Here is a 22657-nt window from a genome sequence, read left to right as displayed (position 1 = left end):
GCCCTTCACTCAGAACATGCTTGACTTTTGACCTCAGCACCACTTTCCTGCAACTTTCCATCACCGATGAGCCCCAGGATATGTCTATTCAATTTAGAAACCTTGTGGAGATAATTGCAATGATTCACTGCACTCTGGGTGAGGAAATTTCTCCTCATCTCAGTCCTGCTGAGTTGTCCTCGGATTTTGAGTCTGTGAGCGCTGGCTCCACACCTTATGGGAAACATCATTCCAGCCCTTCCGCTGTAAATATCCTGTCAGATTGTATTTCTCTAATTCTGAGACAGGAATGTGATCTGTCTCTGTCAAACCATCTCTAATTTCACTCATTTTGAGACAGTCCCAGTACAATGATTTGTTGTGGGAGCATCTCCATGGACAGCAAGTGAGTGCTGTTATCCTGTGTTGTTCCACAGCCTGATGGGGTAGTAACTGTTCCTGACCCAGGTGGGGCGAGTCCTGAGGCTCTCATACCTTTTACCTGATTACAGCAGTGAGAAAAGAGCCTGCCTGTGTGGTGAGCCTGATCACAGCCGCCTGTATCACCGTCCCCTCTGGCCTGCCCTATCCGGGACCAAAGGGATTGTGGAGAGTAAATGTGGTACTCTGTCGAGTATCACTGTGATCCGTCCCCTCTGGCCTGCCCTATCCGGGACCAAAGGGATTTTGGAGAGTAAATGTGTTACTCTGTCGAGTATCACTGTGATCCGTCCCCTCTGGCCTGCCCTATCCGGGACCAAAGGGATTGTGGAGAGTATTTGTGTTACTCTGTCGATGATTACTGTGATCCGTTCCCTCTGGCCTGCCCTATCCAGAACCAAAGGGATTCTGGAGAGTAAATGTGGTACTCTGTCGAGTATTACTGTGATCTGTCCCCTCTGGCCTGCCCTATCCAGGACCAAAGGGATTGTGGAGAGTAAATGTGTTACTCTGTCGGGTATTACTGTGATCCGGGCTGTCTTCCTGCCTCTTATTATTCTTGTCTGTGATTGCAGTGCGACAATCTCTAGCCCAATGTCCCCTCTTTCTACAAACCCCGTTTCTGTCCTTAGCCAAGTGTCCCCTTCATCTGCACCATCCGCACGATCCTGCCACCCATTCTGGGTTCTTCATCGGGACCCGAACTCCATCTCCTCACTACCGGTTCTCTGTGCACACTCTCGCTTTCCCCCAGTCCCTTTAAAGAGTCAATTGCGCTCCATATTCATCAGAATTTATGTCACCCGGGGCCAGGTCTGACACAGCGAATTGAGATTAGTTAACTTAAAGGAGTGGGCAGGCTTGGGTCTGAGACAGTTTAGAAAAGTCTGCACTGCCAGCTGGACATACTGATCTGTCCAGGGGTTTGCCGGCATTGGACTCTCACGTATCCTTAAAACGAGCTATAAAGTACGCAAGGGATTCTCCTTTTTTCTGTAGTTATCGGGAAAATTCACCAAAATCCGCATGCAGTCGGGCTGTCATTCAAATGGGTTCCCTTACCTCAGTGACCCACCGTGTCATAGCTTGTATTACATCAGCCCCTCTGGTGGCTCCCGATCACCTTCGGGCATCTGCCTGGGAAAGGGGAACTCACTCCCTGTCCCTGCCCGAGAGGTTCCATATATAAACCTGAGGAGTGGCACAAGTCCCCGGGAAGGGTCTGGAAAGGGGAACTCACTCCCTGTCCCTGCCCGAGAGGTTCCATATATAACCCTGAGGAGTGGCACAAGTCCCCGGGCAGGGTCTGGAAAGGGGAACCCACTCCCTGTCCCTGCCTGAGAGGTTCCATATATAACCCTGATGAGTGGCACAAGTCCCCGGGCAGGGCCTGGAAAGGGGAACCCACTCCCTGTCCCTGCCCGAGAGGTTCCCTATATAACCCTGAGGAGTGGCACAAGTCCCCGGGCAGGGTCTGGAAAGGGGAACCCACTCCCTGTCCCTGCCTGAGAGGTTCCATATATAACCCTGAGGAGTGGCACAAGTCCCCGGGCAGGGCCTGGAAAGGGGAAGCCACTCCCTGTCCCTGCCTGAGAGGTTCCATATATAACCCTGAGGAGTGGCACAAGTCCCCGGGCAGGGACTGGAAAGGGGAACACACTCCCTGTCCCTGTCCGAGAGGTTCCATATATAACCGTGAGGAGTGGCACAAGTCCCCGGGCAGGGTCTGGAAAGGGGAACCCACTCCCTGTCTCTCCCAAGAGGTTCCAGATATAACCCTGAGGAGTGCAGGCAAGTCCCCGGTCAGGGTCTGGAATGGGGAACCCACTCCCTGTCCCTGTCCGAGAGGTTCCATATATAACCCTGAGGAGTGGCACAAGTCCCCGGGCAGGGTCTGGAAAGGGGACCCCACTCCCTGTCCCTGTCCGAGAGGTTCCATATATAAACCTGAGGAGTGGCACAAGTCCCCGGGAAGGGTCTGGAAAGGGGAACTCACTCCCTGTCCCTGCCCGAGAGGTTCCATATATAACCCTGAGGAGTGGCACAAGTCCCCGGGCAGGGTCTGGAAAGGGGAACCCACTCCCTATCCCTGTCCGAGAAGTTCCATATATAACCCTGAGGAGTGGCACAAGTCCCCGGGCAGGGTCTGGAAAGGGAAACTCATTCCCTGTCCCTGCCCGAGAGGTTCCATATATAACCCTGAGGAGTGGCACAAGTTCCCGGGCAGGGTCTGGAAAGGGGAACCCACTCCCTGTCCCTGCCCGGGAGGTTCCATATATAACCCTGAGGAGTGGTACAAGTCCCCGGGCAGTGTCTGGAAAGGGGAACCCACTCCCTGTCCCTGCCCGAGAGGTTCCCTATATAACCCTGAGGAGTGGCACAAGTCCCCGGGCAGGGTCTGGAAAGGGGAACCCACTCCCTGTCCCTGTCCGAGAGGTTCCCTATATAACCCTGAGGAGTGGCACGTCCCCGGGCAGGGTCTGGAAAGGGGAACCCACTCCCTGTCCCTGTCCGAGAGGTTCCATATATAACCCTGAGGAGTGGCACAATTCCCCGGCCAGGGTCTGGAAAGGGGAACCCACTCCCTGTCCCTGTCCGAGTGGTTCCATATATAACCCTGAGGAGTGGCACAAGTCCCCGGGCAGGGTCTGGAAAGGGGAACCCACTCCCTGTCCCTGCCCGAGAGGTTCCATATATAACCCTGAGGAGTGGCACAAGTCCCCGGGCAGGGTCTGGAAAGGGGAACCCACTCCCTGTCCCTGCCCGAGAAATTCCATATATAACCCTGAGGAGTGGCACAAGTCCCCGGGCAGTGTCTGGAAAGGGGAACCCACTCCCTGTCCCTGTCCGAGTGGTTCCATATATAACCCTGAGGAGAGGCACAAGTCCCCGGGCAGGGTCTGGAAAGGGGAACCCACTCCCTGTCCCTGTCCGAGAGGTTCCATATATAACCCTGAGGAGTGGCACAAGTCCCCGGGCAGGGTCTGGAAAGGGGACCCCACTCCCTGTCCCTGTCCGAGAGGTTCCATATATAACCCTGAGGAGTGCAGGCAAGTCCCCGGGCAGGGTCTGGAAAGGGGAACCCACTCCACATCCCTGTCCGAGAGGTTCCATATATAACCCAGAGGAGTGCAGGCAAGTCCCCGGGCAGGGTCTGGAAAGGGGAACCCACTCCCTGTCCCTGTCCGAGAGGTTCCATATATAACCCTGAGGAGTGGCACAAGTCCCCGGTCAGGGTCTGGAAAGGGGAACCCACTCCCTGTCGCTGTCCGAGAGGTTCCATATATAACCCTGAGGAGTGGCACAAGTCCCCGGGCAGGGTCTGGAATGGGGAACCCACTCCCTGTCGCTGTCCGAGAGGTTCCATATATAACCCTGAGGAGTGGCACAAGTCCCCGGGCAGGGTCTGGAAAGGGGAACCCACTCCCTGTCCCTGTCCGAGAGGTTCCATATATAACCCTGAGGAGTGGCACAAGTCCCCGGGCAGGGTCTGGAAAAGGGAACCCACTCCCTGTCCCTGTCCGAGAGGTTCCATATATAACCCTGAGGAGTGGCACAAGTCCCCGGGCAGGGTCTGGAAAGGGGAACCCACTCCCTGTCCCTATCCGAGAGGTTCCATATATAACCCTGAGGAGTGGCACAAGTCCCCGGGCAGGGTCTGGGAAGGGGAACCCACTCCCTGTCCCTATCCGAGAGGTTCCATATATAACCCTGAGGAGTGGCACAAGTCCCCGGGCAGGGTCTGGGAAGGGGAACCCACTCCCTGTCCCTGGCCGAGAGGTTCCATATATAAGCCCGAGGAGAGGCACAAGTCCCCGGGCAGGGTCTGGAAAGGGGATCCCACTCCCTGTCCCTGCCCGAGAGGTTCCATATATAACCCTGAGGAGTGGCACAAGTCCCCGGGCAGGGTCTGGAACGGGGAACCCACTCCCTGTTGCTGTCCGAGAGGTTCCATATATAACCCTGAGGAGTGGCACAAGTCCCCGGGCAGGGTCTGGAAAGGGGAACCCACTCCCTGTCCCTGTCCGAGTGGTTCCATATATAACCCTGAGGAGAGGCACAAGTCCCCGGGCAGGGTCTGGAAAGGGGAACCCACTCCCTGTCCCTGTCCGAGAGGTTCCATATATAACCCTGAGGAGTGGCACAAGTCCCCGGGCAGGGTCTGGAAAGGGGACCCCACTCCCTGTCCCTGTCCGAGAGGTTCCATATATAACCCTGAGGAGTGCAGGCAAGTCCCCGGGCAGGGTCTGGAAAGGGGAACCCACTCCACGTCCCTGTCCGAGAGGTTCCATATATAACCCAGAGGAGTGCAGGCAAGTCCCCGGGCAGGGTCTGGAAAGGGGAACCCACTCCCTGTCCCTGTCCGAGAGGTTCCATATATAACCCTGAGGAGTGGCACAAGTCCCCGGTCAGGGTCTGGAAAGGGGAACCCACTCCCTGTCGCTGTCCGAGAGGTTCCATATATAACCCTGAGGAGTGGCACAAGTCCCCGGGCAGGGTCTGGAATGGGGAACCCACTCCCTGTCGCTGTCCGAGAGGTTCCATATATAACCCTGAGGAGTGGCACAAGTCCCCGGGCAGGGTCTGGAAAGGGGAACCCACTCCCTGTCCCTGTCCGAGAGGTTCCATATATAACCCTGAGGAGTGGCACAAGTCCCCGGGCAGGGTCTGGAAAAGGGAACCCACTCCCTGTCCCTGTCCGAGAGGTTCCATATATAACCCTGAGGAGTGGCACAAGTCCCCGGGCAGGGTCTGGAAAGGGGAACCCACTCCCTGTCCCTATCCGAGAGGTTCCATATATAACCCTGAGGAGTGGCACAAGTCCCCGGGCAGGGTCTGGGAAGGGGAACCCACTCCCTGTCCCTATCCGAGAGGTTCCATATATAACCCTGAGGAGTGGCACAAGTCCCCGGGCAGGGTCTGGGAAGGGGAACCCACTCCCTGTCCCTGGCCGAGAGGTTCCATATATAAGCCCGAGGAGAGGCACAAGTCCCCGGGCAGGGTCTGGAAAGGGGATCCCACTCCCTGTCCCTGCCCGAGAGGTTCCATATATAACCCTGAGGAGTGGCACAAGTCCCCGGGCAGGGTCTGGAACGGGGAACCCACTCCCTGTCGCTGTCCGAGAGGTTCCATATATAAACCTGAGGAGTGGCACAAGTCCCCGGGAAGGGTCTGGAAAGGGGAACTCACTCCCTGTCCCTGCCCGAGAGGTTCCATATATAACCCTGAGGAGTGGCACAAGTCCCCGGGCAGGGTCTGGAAAGGGGAACCCACTCCCTATCCCTGTCCGAGAAGTTCCATATATAACCCTGAGGAGTGGCACAAGTCCCCGGGCAGGGTCTGGAAAGGGAAACTCACTCCCTGTCCCTGCCCGAGAGGTTCCATATATAACCCTGAGGAGTGGCGCAAGTCCCCGAGCAGGGTCCAGAAAGGGGAACCCACTCCCTGTCCCTGTCCGAGAGGTTCCATATATAACCCGAGGACTGGCACAAGTCCCCGGGCAGGGTCTGGAAAGGGGAACCCACTCCCTGTCCCTGTCCGAGAGGTTCCATATATAACCCTGAGGAGTGGCACAAGTCCCCGGGCAGGGTCTGGAAAGGGGAACCCACTCCCTGTCCCTGTCCGAGAAGTTCCATATATAACCCTGAGGGGTGGCACAAGTCCCCGGTCAGGGTCTGGAAAGGGGAACCCACTCCCTGTCCCTGCCCGAGAGGTTCCATATATAACCTTGAGGAGTGCAGGCAAGACCCCGGGCAGGGTCTGGAAAGGGGAACCCACTCCCTGTCCCTGTCCGAGAGGTTCCATATATAACCCAGAGGAGTGGCACAAGTCCCCGGGCAGGGCCTGGAAAGGGGAACCCACTCCCTGTCCCTGCCTGAGAGGTTCCATATATAACCCTGAGGAGTGGCACAAGTCCCCGGGCAGGGTCTGGAAAGGGGAACCCACTCCCTGTCCCTGTCCGAGAGGTTCCATATATAACCCTGAGGAGTGGCACAAGTCCCCGGGCAGGGTCTGGAAAGGGAAACTCACTCCCTGTCCCTGCCCGAGAGGTTCCATATATAACCCTGAGGAGTGGCGCAAGTCCCGGAGCAGGGTCCAGAAAGGGGAACCCACTCCCAGTCCCTGTCCGAGAGGTTCCATATATAACCCTGAGGAGTGCAGGCAAGTGCCCGGTCAGGGTCTGGAAAGGGGAACCCACTCCCTGACCTTGTCCGAGAGGTTCCATATATAACCATGAGGAGTGCAGACAAGTCCCCGGGCAGGGTCTGGAATGGGGAACCCACTCCCTGTTCCTGTCCAAGAGGTTCCAAATATAACCCTGAGGAGTGGCACAAGTCCCCGGGCAGGGTCTGGAAAGGGGAACCCACTCCCTGTCCCTGTCCGAGAGGTTCCATATATAACCCTGAGGAGTGCAGACAAGTCCCCGGGCAGGGTCTGGAAAGGGGAACCCACACCCTGTCCCTGTCCGAGAGGTTCCATATATAACCCTGAGGAGTGCAGACAAGTCCCCGGGCAGGGTCTGGAAAGGGGAACCCACTCCCTGACCCTGTCCGAGAGGTTCCATATATAACCCTGAGGAGTGGCACAAGTCCCCGGGCAGGGTCTGGAAAGGGGAACCCACTCACTGTCCCTGTCCGAGAGGTTCCATATATAACCCTGAGGAGTGGCACAAGTCCCCGGGCAGGGTCTGGAAAGGGGAACCCACTCCCTGTCCCTGTCCGGGAGGTTCCATATATAACCATGAGGAGTGGCAGAAGTCTCCGGGCAGGGTCTGGAAAGGGGAACCCACTCCCTGTCCCTATCCGAGAGGTTCCATATATAACTCTGAGGAGTGGCACACGTCCCCGGGCAAGGTCTGGAAAGGGGAACGCACTCCCTGTCCCTGTCCGAGAGGTTCCATATATAACCCTGAGGAGTGGCGCAAGTCCCCGGGCAGGGTCTGGAAAGGGGAACCCACTCCCTGTCCTTGTCCGAGAGGTTCCGTATATAACCCTGAGAAGTGGCACAAGTCCCTGGGTAGGGTCTGGAAAGGGGAACCCACTCCCTGTTCCTGTCCAAGAGGTTCCATATATAACCCTGAGGAGTGGCACAAGTCCCCGGGCAGGGTCTGGAAAGGGGAACCCACTCCCTGTCCCTGTCCGAGAGGTTCCATATATAACCCTGAGGAGTGGCACAAGTCCCCGGGCAAGGTCTGGAAAGGGGAACCGACCCCGTGTCCCTGCCCGAAGGTTCCATATATAACCCTGAAGAGTGCAGGCAAGTCCCCGGGCAGGGTCTGGAAAGGGGAACCCACTCCCTGTCTCTGTCCGAGAGGTTCCATATATAACCCTGAGGAGTGCAGACAAGTCCCCGGGCAGGGTCTGGAAAGGGGAACCCACTCCCTGTCCCTGCCCGAGAGATTCCATATATAACCCTGAGGAGTGGCACAAGTTCCCGGGCAGGGTCTGGAAAGGGGAACCCACTCCCTGTCCCTGCCCGGGAGGTTCCATATATAACCCTGAGGAGTGGCACAAGTCCCCGGGCAGTGTCTGGAAAGGGGAACCCACTCCCTGTCCCTGCCCGAGAGGTTCCCTATATAACCCTGAGGAGTGGCACAAGTCCCCGGGCAGGGTCTGGAAAGGGGAACCCACTCCCTGTCCCTGTCCGAGAGGTTCCCTATATAACCCTGAGGAGTGGCACGTCCCCGGGCAGGGTCTGGAAAGGGGAACCCACTCCCTGTCCCTGTCCGAGAGGTTCCATATATAACCCTGAGGAGTGGCACAATTCCCCGGCCAGGGTCTGGAAAGGGGAACCCACTCCCTGTCCCTGTCCGAGTGGTTCCATATATAACCCTGAGGAGTGGCACAAGTCCCCAGGCAGGGTCTGGAAAGGGGAACCCACTCCCTGTCCCTTCCCGAGAGGTTCCATATATAACCCTGAGGAGTGGCACAAGTCCCCGGGCAGGGTCTGGAAAGGGGAACCCACTCCCTGTCCCTGCCCGAGAAATTCCATATATAACCCTGAGGAGTGGCACAAGTCCCAGGGCAGTGTCTGGAAAGGGGAACCCACTCCCTGTCCCTGTCCGAGTGGTTCCATATATAACCCTGAGGAGTGGCACAAGTCCCCGGGCAGGGTCTGGAAAGGGGAACCCACTCCCTGTCCCTGTCCGAGAGGTTCCATATATAACCCTGAGGAGTGGCACAAGTCCCCGGGCAGGGTCTGGAAAGGGGACCCCACTCCCTGTCCCTGTCCGAGAGGTTCCATATATAACCCTGAGGAGTGCAGGCAAGTCCCCGGGCAGGGTCTGGAAAGGGGAACCCACTCCACGTCCCTGTCCGAGAGGTTCCATATATAACCCAGAGGAGTGCAGGCAAGTCCCCGGGCAGGGTCTGGAAAGGGGAACCCACTCCCTGTCCCTGTCCGAGAGGTTCCATATATAACCCTGAGGAGTGGCACAAGTCCCCGGTCAGGGTCTGGAAAGGGGAACCCACTCCCTGTCGCTGTCCGAGAGGTTCCATATATAACCCTGAGGAGTGGCACAAGTCCCCGGGCAGGGTCTGGAATGGGGAACCCACTCCCTGTCGCTGTCCGAGAGGTTCCATATATAACCCTGAGGAGTGGCACAAGTCCCCGGGCAGGGTCTGGAACGGGGAACCCACTCCCTGTCCCTGTCCGAGAGGTTCCATATATAACCCTGAGGAGTGGCACAAGTCCCCGGGCAGGGTCTGGAAAGGGGAACCCACTCCCTGTCCCTGTCCGAGAGGTTCCATATATAACCCTGAGGAGTGGCACAAGTCCCCGGGCAGGTTCTGGAAAGGGGAACCCACTCCCTGTCCCTATCCGAGAGGTTCCATATATAACCCTGAGGAGTGGCACAAGTCCCCGGGCAGGGTCTGGGAAGGGGAACCCACTCCCTGTCCCTATCAGAGAGGTTCCATATATAACCCTGAGGAGTGGCACAAGTCCCCGGGCAGGGTCTGGGAAGGGGAACCCACTCCCTGTCCCTGGCCGAGAGGTTCCATATATAAGCCTGAGGAGTGGCACAAGTCCCCGGGCAGGGTCTGGAAAGGGGAACCCACTCCCTGTCGCTGTCCGAGAGGTTCCATATATAACCCTGAGGAGTGGCACAAGTCCCCGGGCAGGGTCTGGAACGGGGAACCCACTCCCTGTCCCTGTCCGAGAGGTTCCATATATAACCCTGAGGAGTGCAGACAAGTCCCCGGGCAGGGTCTGGAAAGGGGAACCCACACCCTGTCCCTGTCCGAGAGGTTCCATATATAACCCTGAGGAGTGCAGACAAGTCCCCGGGCAGGGTCTGGAAAGGGGAACCCACTCCCTGACCCTGTCCGAGAGGTTCCATATATAACCCTGAGGAGTGGCACAAGTCCCCGGGCAGGGTCTGGAAAGGGGAACCCACTCACTGTCCCTGTCCGAGAGGTTCCATATATAACCCTGAGGAGTGGCACAAGTCCCCGGGCAGGGTCTGGAAAGGGGAACCCACTCCCTGTCCCTGTCCGGGAGGTTCCATATATAACCATGAGGAGTGGCAGAAGTCTCCGGGCAGGGTCTGGAAAGGGGAACCCACTCCCTGTCCCTATCCGAGAGGTTCCATATATAACTCTGAGGAGTGGCACACGTCCCCGGGCAGGGTCTGGAAAGGGGAACGCACTCCCTGTCCCTGTACGAGAGGTTCCATATATAACCCTGAGGAGTGGCGCAAGTCCCCGGGCAGGGTCTGGAAAGGGGAACCCACTCCCTGTCCTTGTCCGAGAGGTTCCGTATATAACCCTGAGAAGTGGCACAAGTCCCCGGGCAGGGTCTGCAAAGGGGAACCCACTCCCTGTCCCTGTCCGAGAGGTTCCATATATAGCCATGAGGGGTGGCACAAGTCCCCAGGCATGGTCTGGAAAGGGGAACCCACTCCCTGTCCCTGTACGAGAGGTTCCATATATAACCCTGAGGAGTGGCACAAGTCCCCGGACAGGGTCTGGAAAGGGGAACCCACTCCCTGTCCCTGTCCGAGAGGTTCCATATATAACCCTGAGGAGTGGCACACGTCCCCGGACAGGGTCTGGAAAGGGGAACCCACTCCCTGTCCCTGTCCGAGAGGTTCCATATATAACCCTGAGGAGTGCAGGGAAGTCCCCGGTCAGGGTCTGGAATGGGGAACCCACTCCCTGTTCCTGTCCGAGAGGTTCCATATATAACCCTGAGGAGTGGCACAGGTCCCTGGGCAGGGTCTGGAAAGAGGAACCCACTCCCTGTCCCTGTCCGAGAGGTTCCATATATAGCCCTGAGGAGTGGCACAAGTCCCCGGGCAGGGTCTGGAAAGGGGAACCCACTCCCTGTCCCTGTCCGAGAGGTTCCATATATAACCCTGAGGAGTGCAGGCTAGTCCCCGGTCAGGGTCTGGAAAGGGGAACCCACTCCCTGTCCCTGTCCGAGAGGTTCCATATATAACCCTGAGGAGTGGCACGTCCCCGGGCAGGGTCTGGAAAGGGGAACCCACTCCCTGTCCCTGTCCGAGAGGTTCCATATATAACCCTGAGGAGTGGCACAAGTCCCCGGGCAGGGTCTGGAAAGGGGAACCCACTCCCTGTCCCTGTCCGAGAGGTTCCATATATAACCCTGAGGAGTGGCACAAGTCCCCGGGCAGGTTCTGGAAAGGGGAACCCACTCCCTGTCCCTATCCGAGAGGTTCCATATATAACCCTGAGGAGTGGCACAAGTCCCCGGGCAGGGTCTGGGAAGGGGAACCCACTCCCTGTCCCTATCAGAGAGGTTCCATATATAACCCTGAGGAGTGGCACAAGTCCCCGGGCAGGATCTGGGAAGGGGAACCCACTCCCTGTCCCTGGCCGAGAGGTTCCATATATAAGCCTGAGGAGTGGCACAAGTCCCCGGGCAGGGTCTGGAAAGGGGAACCCACTCCCTGTCGCTGTCCGAGAGGTTCCATATATAACCCTGAGGAGTGGCACAAGTCCCCGGGCAGGGTCTGGAACGGGGAACCCACTCCCTGTCCCTGTCCGAGAGGTTCCATATATAACCCTGAGGAGTGCAGACAAGTCCCCGGGCAGGGTCTGGAAAGGGGAACCCACACCCTGTCCCTGTCCGAGAGGTTCCATATATAACCCTGAGGAGTGCAGACAAGTCCCCGGGCAGGGTCTGGAAAGGGGAACCCACTCCCTGACCCTGTCCGAGAGGTTCCATATATAACCCTGAGGAGTGGCACAAGTCCCCGGGCAGGGTCTGGAAAGGGGAACCCACTCACTGTCCCTGTCCGAGAGGTTCCATATATAACCCTGAGGAGTGGCACAAGTCCCCGGGCAGGGTCTGGAAAGGGGAACCCACTCCCTGTCCCTGTCCGGGAGGTTCCATATATAACCATGAGGAGTGGCAGAAGTCTCCGGGCAGGGTCTGGAAAGGGGAACCCACTCCCTGTCCCTATCCGAGAGGTTCCATATATAACTCTGAGGAGTGGCACACGTCCCCGGGCAGGGTCTGGAAAGGGGAACGCACTCCCTGTCCCTGTACGAGAGGTTCCATATATAACCCTGAGGAGTGGCGCAAGTCCCCGGGCAGGGTCTGGAAAGGGGAACCCACTCCCTGTCCTTGTCCGAGAGGTTCCGTATATAACCCTGAGAAGTGGCACAAGTCCCCGGGCAGGGTCTGCAAAGGGGAACCCACTCCCTGTCCCTGTCCGAGAGGTTCCATATATAGCCATGAGGGGTGGCACAAGTCCCCAGGCATGGTCTGGAAAGGGGAACCCACTCCCTGTCCCTGTACGAGAGGTTCCATATATAACCCTGAGGAGTGGCACAAGTCCCCGGACAGGGTCTGGAAAGGGGAACCCACTCCCTGTCCCTGTCCGAGAGGTTCCATATATAACCCTGAGGAGTGGCACACGTCCGCGGACAGGGTCTGGAAAGGGGAACCCACTCCCTGTCCCTGTCCGAGAGGTTCCATATATAACCCTGAGGAGTGCAGGGAAGTCCCCGGTCAGGGTCTGGAATGGGGAACCCACTCCCTGTTCCTGTCCGAGAGGTTCCATATATAACCCTGAGGAGTGGCACAGGTCCCTGGGCAGGGTCTGGAAAGAGGAACCCACTCCCTGTCCCTGTCCGAGAGGTTCCATATATAGCCCTGAGGAGTGGCACAAGTCCCCGGGCAGGGTCTGGAAAGGGGAACCCACTCCCTGTCCCTGTCCGAGAGGTTCCATATATAACCCTGAGGAGTGCAGGCTAGTCCCCGGTCAGGGTCTGGAAAGGGGAACCCACTCCCTGTCCCTGTCCGAGAGGTTCCATATATAACCCTGAGGAGTGGCACGTCCCCGGGCAGGGTCTGGAAAGGGGAACCCACTCCCTGTCCCTGTCCGAGAGGTTCCATATATAGCCCTGAGGAGTGGCACAAGTCCCCGGGCAGGGTCTGGAAAGGGGAACCCACTCCCTGTCCCTGTCCGAGAGGTTCCATATATAACCCTGAGGAGTGCAGGCAAGTCCCCGGTCAGGGTCTGGAAAGGGGAACCCACTCCCTGTCCCTGTCCGAGAGGTTCCATATATAACCCTGAGGAGTGGCACAAGTCCCCGGACAGGGTCTAGAAAGGGGAACCCACTCCCTGTCCCTGTCCGAGAAGTTCCATATATAACCCTGAGGAGTGGCACACGTCCCCGGACAGGGTCTGGAAAGGGGAACCCACTCCCTGTCCCTGTCCGAGAGGTTCCATATATAACCCTGAGGAGTGCAGGCAAGTCCCCGGTCAGGGTCTGGAATGGGGAACCCACTCCCTGTTCCTGTCCGAGAGGTTCCATATATAACCCTGAGGAGTGGCACAGGTCCCTGGGCAGGGTCTGGAAAGAGGAACCCACTCCCTGTCCCTGTCCGAGAGGTTCCATATATAGCCCTGAGGAGTGGCACAAGTCCCCGGGCAGGGTCTGGAAAGGGGAACCCACTCCCTGTCCCTGTCCGAGAGGTTCCATATATAACCCTGAGGAGTGGCACGTCCCCGGGCAGGGTCTGGAAAGGGGAACCCACTCCCTGTCCCTGTTCGAGAGGTTCCATATATAACCCTGAGGAGTGGCCCAAGTCCCCGGGCAAGGTCTGGAAAGGGGAACCCACTCCCTTTTTCAATGAATTCAGGTAAAGCCCCTGGTCTGGATGGTTATACTGTTGAATTTTTAAAATCCTTTTCTTCTATACTCGCTCCTTCGCTTTGTAAAAATTTTAAAGATTAACTGTAGGTAAATAACCACAATCTTTTTATGATGCCTCCATTTCTCCAATTCTTAAAAAAGATAAAGACCCCACTGAATGTGCATCCTATCGGCCAATATCCTTGCTGAATACGGATTCTGAGATTTTTACCAAAATTCTGGCCACTAGATTAGAAAATGTTTTACCTCAAATTATCTCTGAAGATCAGACCGGATTTATTAAAAACTGTTATTCATCTTTTAACATTAGAAAATTAATTAATATAATTTATACTTCTTCATCTAAAATACCAGAATGTAATTTCCTTAGATGCTGAAAAAGCGTTCGATAGAGTTGAATGGCTATATTTATATAATACGATGCAGAATTTTAATTTTAGCTTGAAATTTATATCATGTAGTAAATTAATGTATTATAAACCTTTGGCTTCGGTTCTTACCAATAATCAAAGATCTCCTTTTTTTCAGTTGTCCCGTGGTACAAGGCAAGGCTGCCCTTCAAGTCCTCTATTATTTGACATTGCTTTGGAACCTCTAGCCATTGCCATTCGTGAATCACCTAATATTTTTGGTATTACCCGTGGGTAAGGGACTTATAAGTTATCATTATATGCTGATGATTTGTTACTATACATATCTGACCCTGAGAGATCTATTCCTGCTATTTCATCCTTGCTTGCTCAGTTTAGTAGCTTTTCTGCCTACAAACTGAATTTTAATAAGTGAATTATTTCCATTAAATATGCAAGTTTCAATCTATAAACACGTACCATTTAAAGTTGTCACAGATCATTTTACTTATTTGGGTATTAAAATTACCAAGAAATATAAGGGTTTATTTAAAGTTAATTTTTTACCTTTAATTGAACAAATCAAGCAACTTGTTACCAGGTGGTCCCCATTATCTCTGTCATTGGTTGGTCGAATTAATACTATCAAGATGATAGTATTACCCAATTTTTATATTTATTCCAAACATTACTAATTTTTATTACTAAATCTTTTTTTGATATTATTGACTCCAAAATATCCTCGTATGTGTGGCAGAATAAAAATCTTAGATTAAGTAAAAAATATTTACAGAAGCCTAAGAAGGAAGGTGGTTTTGCTTTGCCAAACCTGAGATTTTACTATATGGGCAGTTAATATTCAATATTTAATATTTTGGACACAAGAATCGGTCATAGTACCTTGCCCACAATGGGTAAATTTGGAGTGTAAATCTGTACAAGACTTCTCATTGTTTTCTATTTTAGGATCTTCGCCTCCTTTTGCTTTATCTAAACCGAATAAACAAATAACTAATCCTATAGTTAAACATACATTAAGAATATGGTTTCAATTTCGTAAATTCTTTGGCTTGAATAATCAAGCCCTATTATATCTAACATCTTTGTCCAGCCCTCTTTTATGGACCAAGACTTTGTGTTATGGAAAACAAAAGGTATAACATGTTTTCGTGATTTTTTTAGATAACGGTTTTATGTCCTTTGAACAGCTATCCTACCTAAAACTCATTTTTTTAGATACTTGCAAGTTAGAAATTTCTTGAATGTTAGTATTTTCTGAAATTATGTCCAATGGACATTACAGAAAATTTCTAGCTCTGAATCCTGGCCAGAAGGGTTAAGTAGCCATCATTTATCATATGATCATGAAAATACAGCCAGCAGTATCAGAAATAATTAAGAAGGAATGGGAAAAAGAACTTCACAGTCTTATACCCACTGAGCAGTGAGAGAAAATTTTACAATTAGTCAATTCTTCTATTTGTGCTAAACATGCCTAAAACAATTTAAGTTTGTTCATAGGGCTCACATGTCCAAGGATAAACTTGCTCGATTTTATTCTTATGTTAATCCAACCTGTGACAGATGTCATTCTGAAGTCGCTTCATTGACCCACATGTTCTGGTCTTGCCCCTGTTTGCAAAATTATTGGAAATATATTTTTAGTATTATTTCAACAGTTCTTAATACCAAATTGCAACCACATCCTATTACTGCAATTTTCGGTTTACCAAAGGTGGATAATAGTCGTTTATCCCCCCTCAGCCCGGCGGATGATTGCATTTGTTACATTAATGGCTAGAAGATCTATCCTATTGAATTGGAAAGAAATTAGTCCTCCAAATATATTTCAGTGGTTTTCTCAAACTATTTCTTGTTCGAGTTTAGAAAAAATTACAAGTGTTGTCTTTGACCCTTCAGTTAAATATGAAGAAACTTGGAGACCATTTATTCAACATTTTCATATGAGCTAAACTGACTTTTCCTAAACCTTACTTTTATTGTCCTTAATTATTTGGATGGAGGTGCGGAGTTATTGACGCTACTGTGTATAATTGATATAATGCAATGGCCCATGTCGATTAGGATTTTTTCATTTTTTTTGGGGGGGAGGGTTTCTTATTTTTTCCATTTTTTGTAACCACTATGAGTTTGGGAGGTTAATATCATCTGTTTGTAATTATACTTTAACCTTTTAATTATGTACTCTGAAGCTCTTTGTATTCATGTTTCATTTTTGTGTTTGTTTAAAATCAATAAAAAGATTTAAAAAGAAAGGACTATTCTGAGGAAAGGGTGGAATAGGCGCAACGGGCCGAGTGGCCAGGCCTGCTCCTGTTACTTATTTTCTAAAGCACGAGTTTACCTTTGCGCCTTGTTCTCCCTTGGTTTTCAGCCGTTCGGATTGCACAGGGGAGCGGTGAGAGCTCCGGAGATCCATCGGCAGCCGCTGCGGGGCAGCTCCCGTCTCCCAGCAGGAAGGGACGGGTCTGGGAGACAACTCCAGACAACAGGCCCCGATCCTCGTCGGGGAAAGGCCGGGCGCCCTCCGTGTAGCTGAAACATCTCACGGAATCTCCGCCGGTCTCTTCAGCTCTGCCTTCGAAAGGATTCACGACCCGCCGGTGGTGCAGCCGAAACCCGAGGCGCAGCTCCCGGTCTCCGGGCTCACTCGGTCGCGGTTCCAAACACAGGCCCGGCCGGGCGCTCAGCGTCCCGCCCACTGACTCCCCTCAGCCAATGAGAGCATCCTTCTCCCAGCGGTGATCGCTGATTGGCTGCGAGTGTGTGAGGCCGGGCTGCTGCTGGGAGCTGGAGATGTCAGTCACAGTTTGTTCTCAGAATTAAAGCAAGTTTCCCGAAACTCAAATTTCAAAATAAATTTTATTTTCAGAGTCCAGATAAGTCACCACATACAACCCCGAGAAGCATTTTCCTGCGGACATACTTAGAAAAAGTATAGAATAGTAACCACAACAGAAGCAGGCAGTGAAAGATCAGCCAGAGTGCTGATCTGTGCAAATGCAAATACAAAAATAATGATAAAGAACAAGAACATAAAATAACCGCAGCGGCTGCTGATGGATCTCCGGAGCTCTCACCGCTCCCCTGTGCAATCCGACAGGCTGAAGGCCAAGGGAGAACAAGGCGCAAAGGTAACCTCGTGATTTAGAAAATAAGAAACAGGAACAGACGTTGCCATTCGGCCCGTTGCGCTGTTCTGTCCCTCACTCAGAACATGGCTGATCTTTGCCCTCAGCACCACTTTCCTGCATCGCCGAGCCCCGAAATATGTCGGTTTAATTTAGAAAACCTGTGGAGAAAACTCCAAATATTCACTGCACTGTGGGTGGGGAAATTTCTCCTCATCTCAGTCCTGCTGAGGTGACCTCGGATTTTGAGTCTGAGATCCCCGGTTCCACTGCCCAGCCAGGAGAAACATCATTCCTGCCCCTACCCTGTAAATACCCTGTGAGACTGTGTCTGTCTCAATCAGGAAACTTCTCCATGTGAACCTTGTGTTAATGAAATTGGTGACAGTTCTTTCAGACCAGCAGCTTTGACCACAAGAACACCAGACAGTGGTCAGCACGGAATGTCCTGCAGTTACTGCAGGAGAAGGACTGGATGGACACAGTGGAGTGGTTCCCTGAGCAGACAGTCCAGACCATCTGGCAGAATGCCTCATCACCAGATCTCACCAACGGGCAGCAAGACCTCGCCTGTCTGGCGGCGAGAGGGTCCCTCCCAGTCTGATCCTTGCTGCATGCCCGGATATCACTCCCACAGCGCGCTGCCCCGAGATTACTGCAGTGGAGACGAGAGGGCCCCTCCCAGTCTGATCCTTGCTGCATGCCCGGAGATCACTCCCACAGCGCGCTGCCCCGAGATTACTGCAGTGGAGACGAGAGAGCCCCTCCCAGTCTGATCCTTGCTGCATGCCCGGAGATCACTCCCACAGCGCGCTGCCCCGAGATTACTGCCGTGGAGACGAGACGGTCACTCACCTCTTTGCGGACTGTGGGCTGGCGAAGATATGTGGAGAAAGATGCAAGAGCCTGTGTCACAGCAGCTGCGTGAGAGAAGGCTCACTGATCCTCGGGCTGTTCCCAGGACGCACAGGAAAACGGACATCGAGTGCTCCTGGAATATCATCAACTCGGGGAAAGACGCTCGAAACTTGTTGGCCTGCCATCACACCGAGATGTCCGGAGAGCAGCGGTTCCCAACCTGGGGTCCACGGTTACTGGAACTGGTGTTTAGCAGAAAATGCTGGGAACCCCTGTCGTACAGGAATGCTGCCGACTGGCACATTCCAGACTACAGGGACACCATTGGAACTATCGGGTCTATCTACTGCTAGACTGGGAGAGGCCGTGTTGGCTGAGGAAGCCTCTCAATTATTGTTCACCACCCCAGGGGGCACATGGGCGACAACAGACAACAGAATACCCAATAGAGAATGAATGTAAATTCATTGGGTAAAGGTATTGGCACGTTTTATCATTCTGAATAAAGAGTATAAAGTTTATTTTGATACAAAAAAAGTATCAACATCTGATCTGTATCCAGAGTGAAGGAGACCAGGGCTTCTATTGGAGACAGGACAGACATGGGTCAAGTCATGAAGTTTTTCTCACGAAGGGCTGTTGAAATCAGGACCTTACCGAAAAATTAACATTTTCCACCCTATGACGTAGAAAGTCCAGTCCTGTGCTTTTTCCTGCAACCACAGGTCGGTCATCACCACTGCATCTCTCTCCTCACAGCACAATATTCTCTCCACATCCCCAGTTTAATGGCATGTTTTCACTGTTTACTTATCCACCGTTTTACACTCCACTCTGACTCTCTTAGACCTGGAGAGATGTAAAAAACGAGCTGCTGGAGGAACTCAGCGGGTCGGGCAGCATCTGTGGAGGGAAATGGACAATCGACATTTCGGGTTGAGACAGTTCAGATGAAGGATCTCGATCCGGAAAGGTCCTTCCGATCGGAGCGATGGGGCCTTTGGGCATTCAGCTAACGTTTTTTGTCGTTCTAGGTGTTTACGAGATGGGGTTGCTGGGCATATGGCCAACTCACCTACGCTCGTCGCCGGGCTTAGACAGTCCATTGGGCGTTTTCTTATCTTTTCCCTGTTTAATTTGTTTTTGATCCCACACTAACATGGAAATAGTCAGAATTTCCACTGAACATATCCAGCAACATAATGTTCATTCCCTGAGTCTGCAGCGCGCGTAGTGGACAATCGCGGTACTGCAGGAGATCAGTAACTCCCCGAAAGTGAAAGCATTCTGAATCAGGAAGTGCCAGGAGTTAACATGGCTTCGAAAGGACAGGCCGAGAGTTGGACCGAGGAGACAATTTGTCCCATCTGCCTGGATTTCTTCACCGATCCGGTGTCACTGGAGTGCGGACACAACTTCTGTCGCTCTTGTATCACACGGTGTTGGGAAAGGGAGGAGAGAAACTCCTGCCCGGAATGTAGAGAGGTGTTTGCTGACCGCACCCTCAGGGCCAGTCGGGCCTTAGCAAATCTGGCTGAAAAAGCTCGAAATCTAAACCTGAATCCGAAAGGGAAGGAAAGTAAACGTCACTGCGAGGAACATGAGGAAGAACTGAAGCTGTTTTGTGAAACGGACAAGACACTGATCTGTGTGATCTGTGCAGTGGCGGAGGAACACAGAGAGCACCGCTTCAAGCCGATTAAAGAAGCTGTTAAAATCTACACGGTAAAACTAACATTAATTTAATACTTAACACATTTCCTTTCTCCTACATACCATTACACGAGTCTCCAGAACCAACCCATCATTCTCTGCAACTTCCGCCATCTCCAACAGAATTCTAGCATCTATCCGTCCCACAGCCCACCTCCGCACCCCGCAACTCTCCGCTCCCCATACGGATCGCGCTCTACGTACTGTATCGCCCTGATCCACTCGCTCCTCCCCACTGATCTCCCTCCTGGCACCGACACCTGCAAGCGGGACAAGTGCTACACCTGACTCCTAACCTCCTCCCTCGTCACCATTCAGGGCCGCAAACAGCCCGGTTCCTCCCGTTTCTTCCATGGTCGATTATCCTCTCGAATTAGATTCCTTCTTCTCCAGCCCTTTACCTCTTCAACCTGTCCCCTCTCAGCTTCTCACTTCATCACCCTCCCCCACGTTCCCCGTCACGTTGTCTCACCCGTCACCTGTCAGCTGGTTCTCGTCCCCAACCTTTTTATTCTGGCTTCTGTCCCATTCCTTCCCAGTCCTGATGAAGGGTCTCATCCCGAAACACCGACTGTTTATTTCCCCCGAATAGATGCTGCCTGACTCACTGAGTTCCTCCGGCATTTTGTGTGATAATCGGGTTTGATCACCGGTTTCTTTTGATGCATCTTTGTTTCTATTTCCTTCAATCTCTGACTTCCAGGATCAGCTACAATCTTCCTTAGACTCTCTCACAAAAAAGAAATCAGACTTCCAGGAAAAGGAGCAGCAACAGAAAGAGAAGATTTCCGGAGTTCGGGTGAGGCTTCCTGAGGGGAATTTCTGATATTACTTTCGGGTTTTGCTCCATTTAATGCGGAATAGCCGAGTATCGCAGCTTCAGTGACCCGGGTTCGATCCTGACCTCTGCTGATGTCTGTGTGGAGTTTGCATGCTCTCCCTGTGACCACGAGAGACTCCGACATATCCCAAGGTCACGCCGGATGAGTGGTTAATTACCGTTAACCCTGTAAAGGTGGGGAGGGTGTGTGTGAATCAGATGGGAGTTTATGGGTCAATAAGTGAGAATAGGTTTCAGGAAAACGTGAGGGAATGGTGTTGATGGAAATGCTCTCAGAAGTAGATTGGACTCCAATAGACCGAACTTAACGACAAAAGGAAACAGAATTCAGCAATGCAGTATATTAATCTTCACCTTTCATTCAACAGGAACAGTCACACAGTGTTCAGTCCAACATCACATCCCAGTTTGCTGAACTGCGCCAGATTATCACTGAGAAAGAGCAGAGCTTACTCAGGGATCTCAGGGAAGAAGAAAAGAGGATTCTCAATTCAATGGAGAAAAATCTTCGGGAGATTCAAGAGAATATAAGGATTATTCAGGAGGAAATCACTAAGTTAAAGGAACAGATGGATCAAAAAGACAGTGTGATGTTTCTCAAGGTGAGGGATTATATTTCAATTTGTTTCTGTCAAAGGGCACTAAATGAACAGTGGTATATTTGAAATAAACACAGCACAGCGGCCAATTCTAACAAATCAATTGTCGCTCTGGCGACCTCACACAGAAGGCAGTGAAGGCCAAGTCTTTGGATGCTTTCAAGAGAGAGTTAGATAGAGCTCTTATAGATAGTGCGGTCAAGGGATATGGGGAGAGGGCAGGAACCGGGTACTGACTGTGTACGATCAGCCTTGATCACAGTGAATGGCAGTGCAGGCTAGAAGGGCCGAATGGCCTTCTCCTGCACCTATTGTCTATTGTCCCAAAACTGGACTTCCACAACTTCTGTACATCCCAGGACAGAATGAAAATCTCTCTGAAATTATTTACTCTGATCATAACACAGAGCTGCTGACTGTGTCCTTAATTCTACATTAAATATCCTCTAAAACTCTCATTAACTCCCATTTCCAGTCACAGGCTGTGAGTGTGTCTGGTGCAGTTGGTTTGAGGGTCTCTTTGTCAATCAGTGAGAACAAAGAATTTGACCCACACATCAGACTTATCTTCTGTATCTGGTTTCCATCAGATTAGGGAAACTATTACTGTCTCTTTACTTTTACAGATAGCATTCAAATAAACGTTCAACTGTTCAAAACATAACCAGGTCATTCGGCCCATTTTCTCCTCTCAATTTCCCTGCTTCACAATCCTCCACCCACCTACTCACCACAACCAGCAACAGTGCCCCGAAATCTCTGGTCCCTCACGTGTTTATCCAGCCTCCCCATTACATTCAATCTCTGCCGTTCCATTTCAACCACTCCTGTGGCAGCGAGTTCCACATCCTCTTCACTAAATTTCTTGTGGAATTTGTTAAAATCCATCTGGAATTACATCTCCCCACAAGTCTTCCCATAAATAGAGGTACTTTCTCCACCCGCACACAATCACATACATCACTGATCTTAAATTCCCCCATCTTACCACACTGACGTCATATCCAGATGAAAATGCACAGCCTGTCCTGTCTTCCCTGTAAGTTTCATCCTCTCAGTAATGGTCTGACATTCAGAAACTTTCCCTGTAATATACCCCGTGGTTCTGTATTGTCCGTGTGTGTGAGTGATTGCGGGAGTGGGAATTTTCAACACCGTGTAATGATTTGGAGGAAATTCAGGATGTGGACAGTAAGTCCAAGTCTAATCCGATTTGTGTTTTATTTATTTCAGGAGGAAGCTCGTCGGAACAGAAGGTAGGACAGCCTCTTTACTGAAACCCTGAATGGATTTGTAAAATAGTTCAGAATAGCAATTTATAACCAGCTGTTTAATATTTACAGGATTAATGACGATGTCCAGGAATTGGCAGTGACAGATGAGACCCTACCGGTTGAAAAATTCGATCACCTCTATTTGATGAACACAGTGCTGAGAGAAACGCTTGATGCTATTAATCGAGGTAAAACTTACAAAGATTCATTTCTCCTTGTTTATGAAGCTCAATTTAGTTCCAATTTGAGGCAAAGATTGTCTGTAATACTGGGCTGAAGGGGAACTGAAGTTTATTTCACATCAACCCCACCGACTGGGA

General features: G+C 52.3%; 2 protein-coding genes across 6 annotated transcripts in view; one reads left to right on the top strand and one right to left on the bottom strand.

Moving 5' to 3' along the window:
* LOC140723123 (zinc-binding protein A33-like) overlaps positions 1-22323 on the top strand; it is a 43870-nt gene extending 21547 nt beyond the window's left edge. The window contains exons 3-6 of the mRNA XM_073037750.1: positions 19362-19635; positions 20327-20422; positions 20833-21066; positions 22297-22323. Coding sequence (XP_072893851.1) covers positions 19362-19635; positions 20327-20422; positions 20833-21066; positions 22297-22323 — 631 coding nt within the window. The remainder of the gene's footprint in view (positions 1-19361; positions 19636-20326; positions 20423-20832; positions 21067-22296) is intronic.
* Positions 1-22657, bottom strand: part of LOC140723130 (uncharacterized) — a 1246679-nt gene that overhangs the window by 77088 nt on the left and 1146934 nt on the right. The gene's annotated exons all lie outside the window — the stretch shown is intronic.

Source organism: Hemitrygon akajei, unplaced genomic scaffold (assembly GCF_048418815.1).
Source record: "Hemitrygon akajei unplaced genomic scaffold, sHemAka1.3 Scf000101, whole genome shotgun sequence".
Lineage (NCBI taxonomy): Eukaryota > Metazoa > Chordata > Chondrichthyes > Myliobatiformes > Dasyatidae > Hemitrygon > Hemitrygon akajei.
Note: the sequence above shows the minus strand (reverse complement) of the source record. Positions and strands in the feature narration are given on the sequence as shown.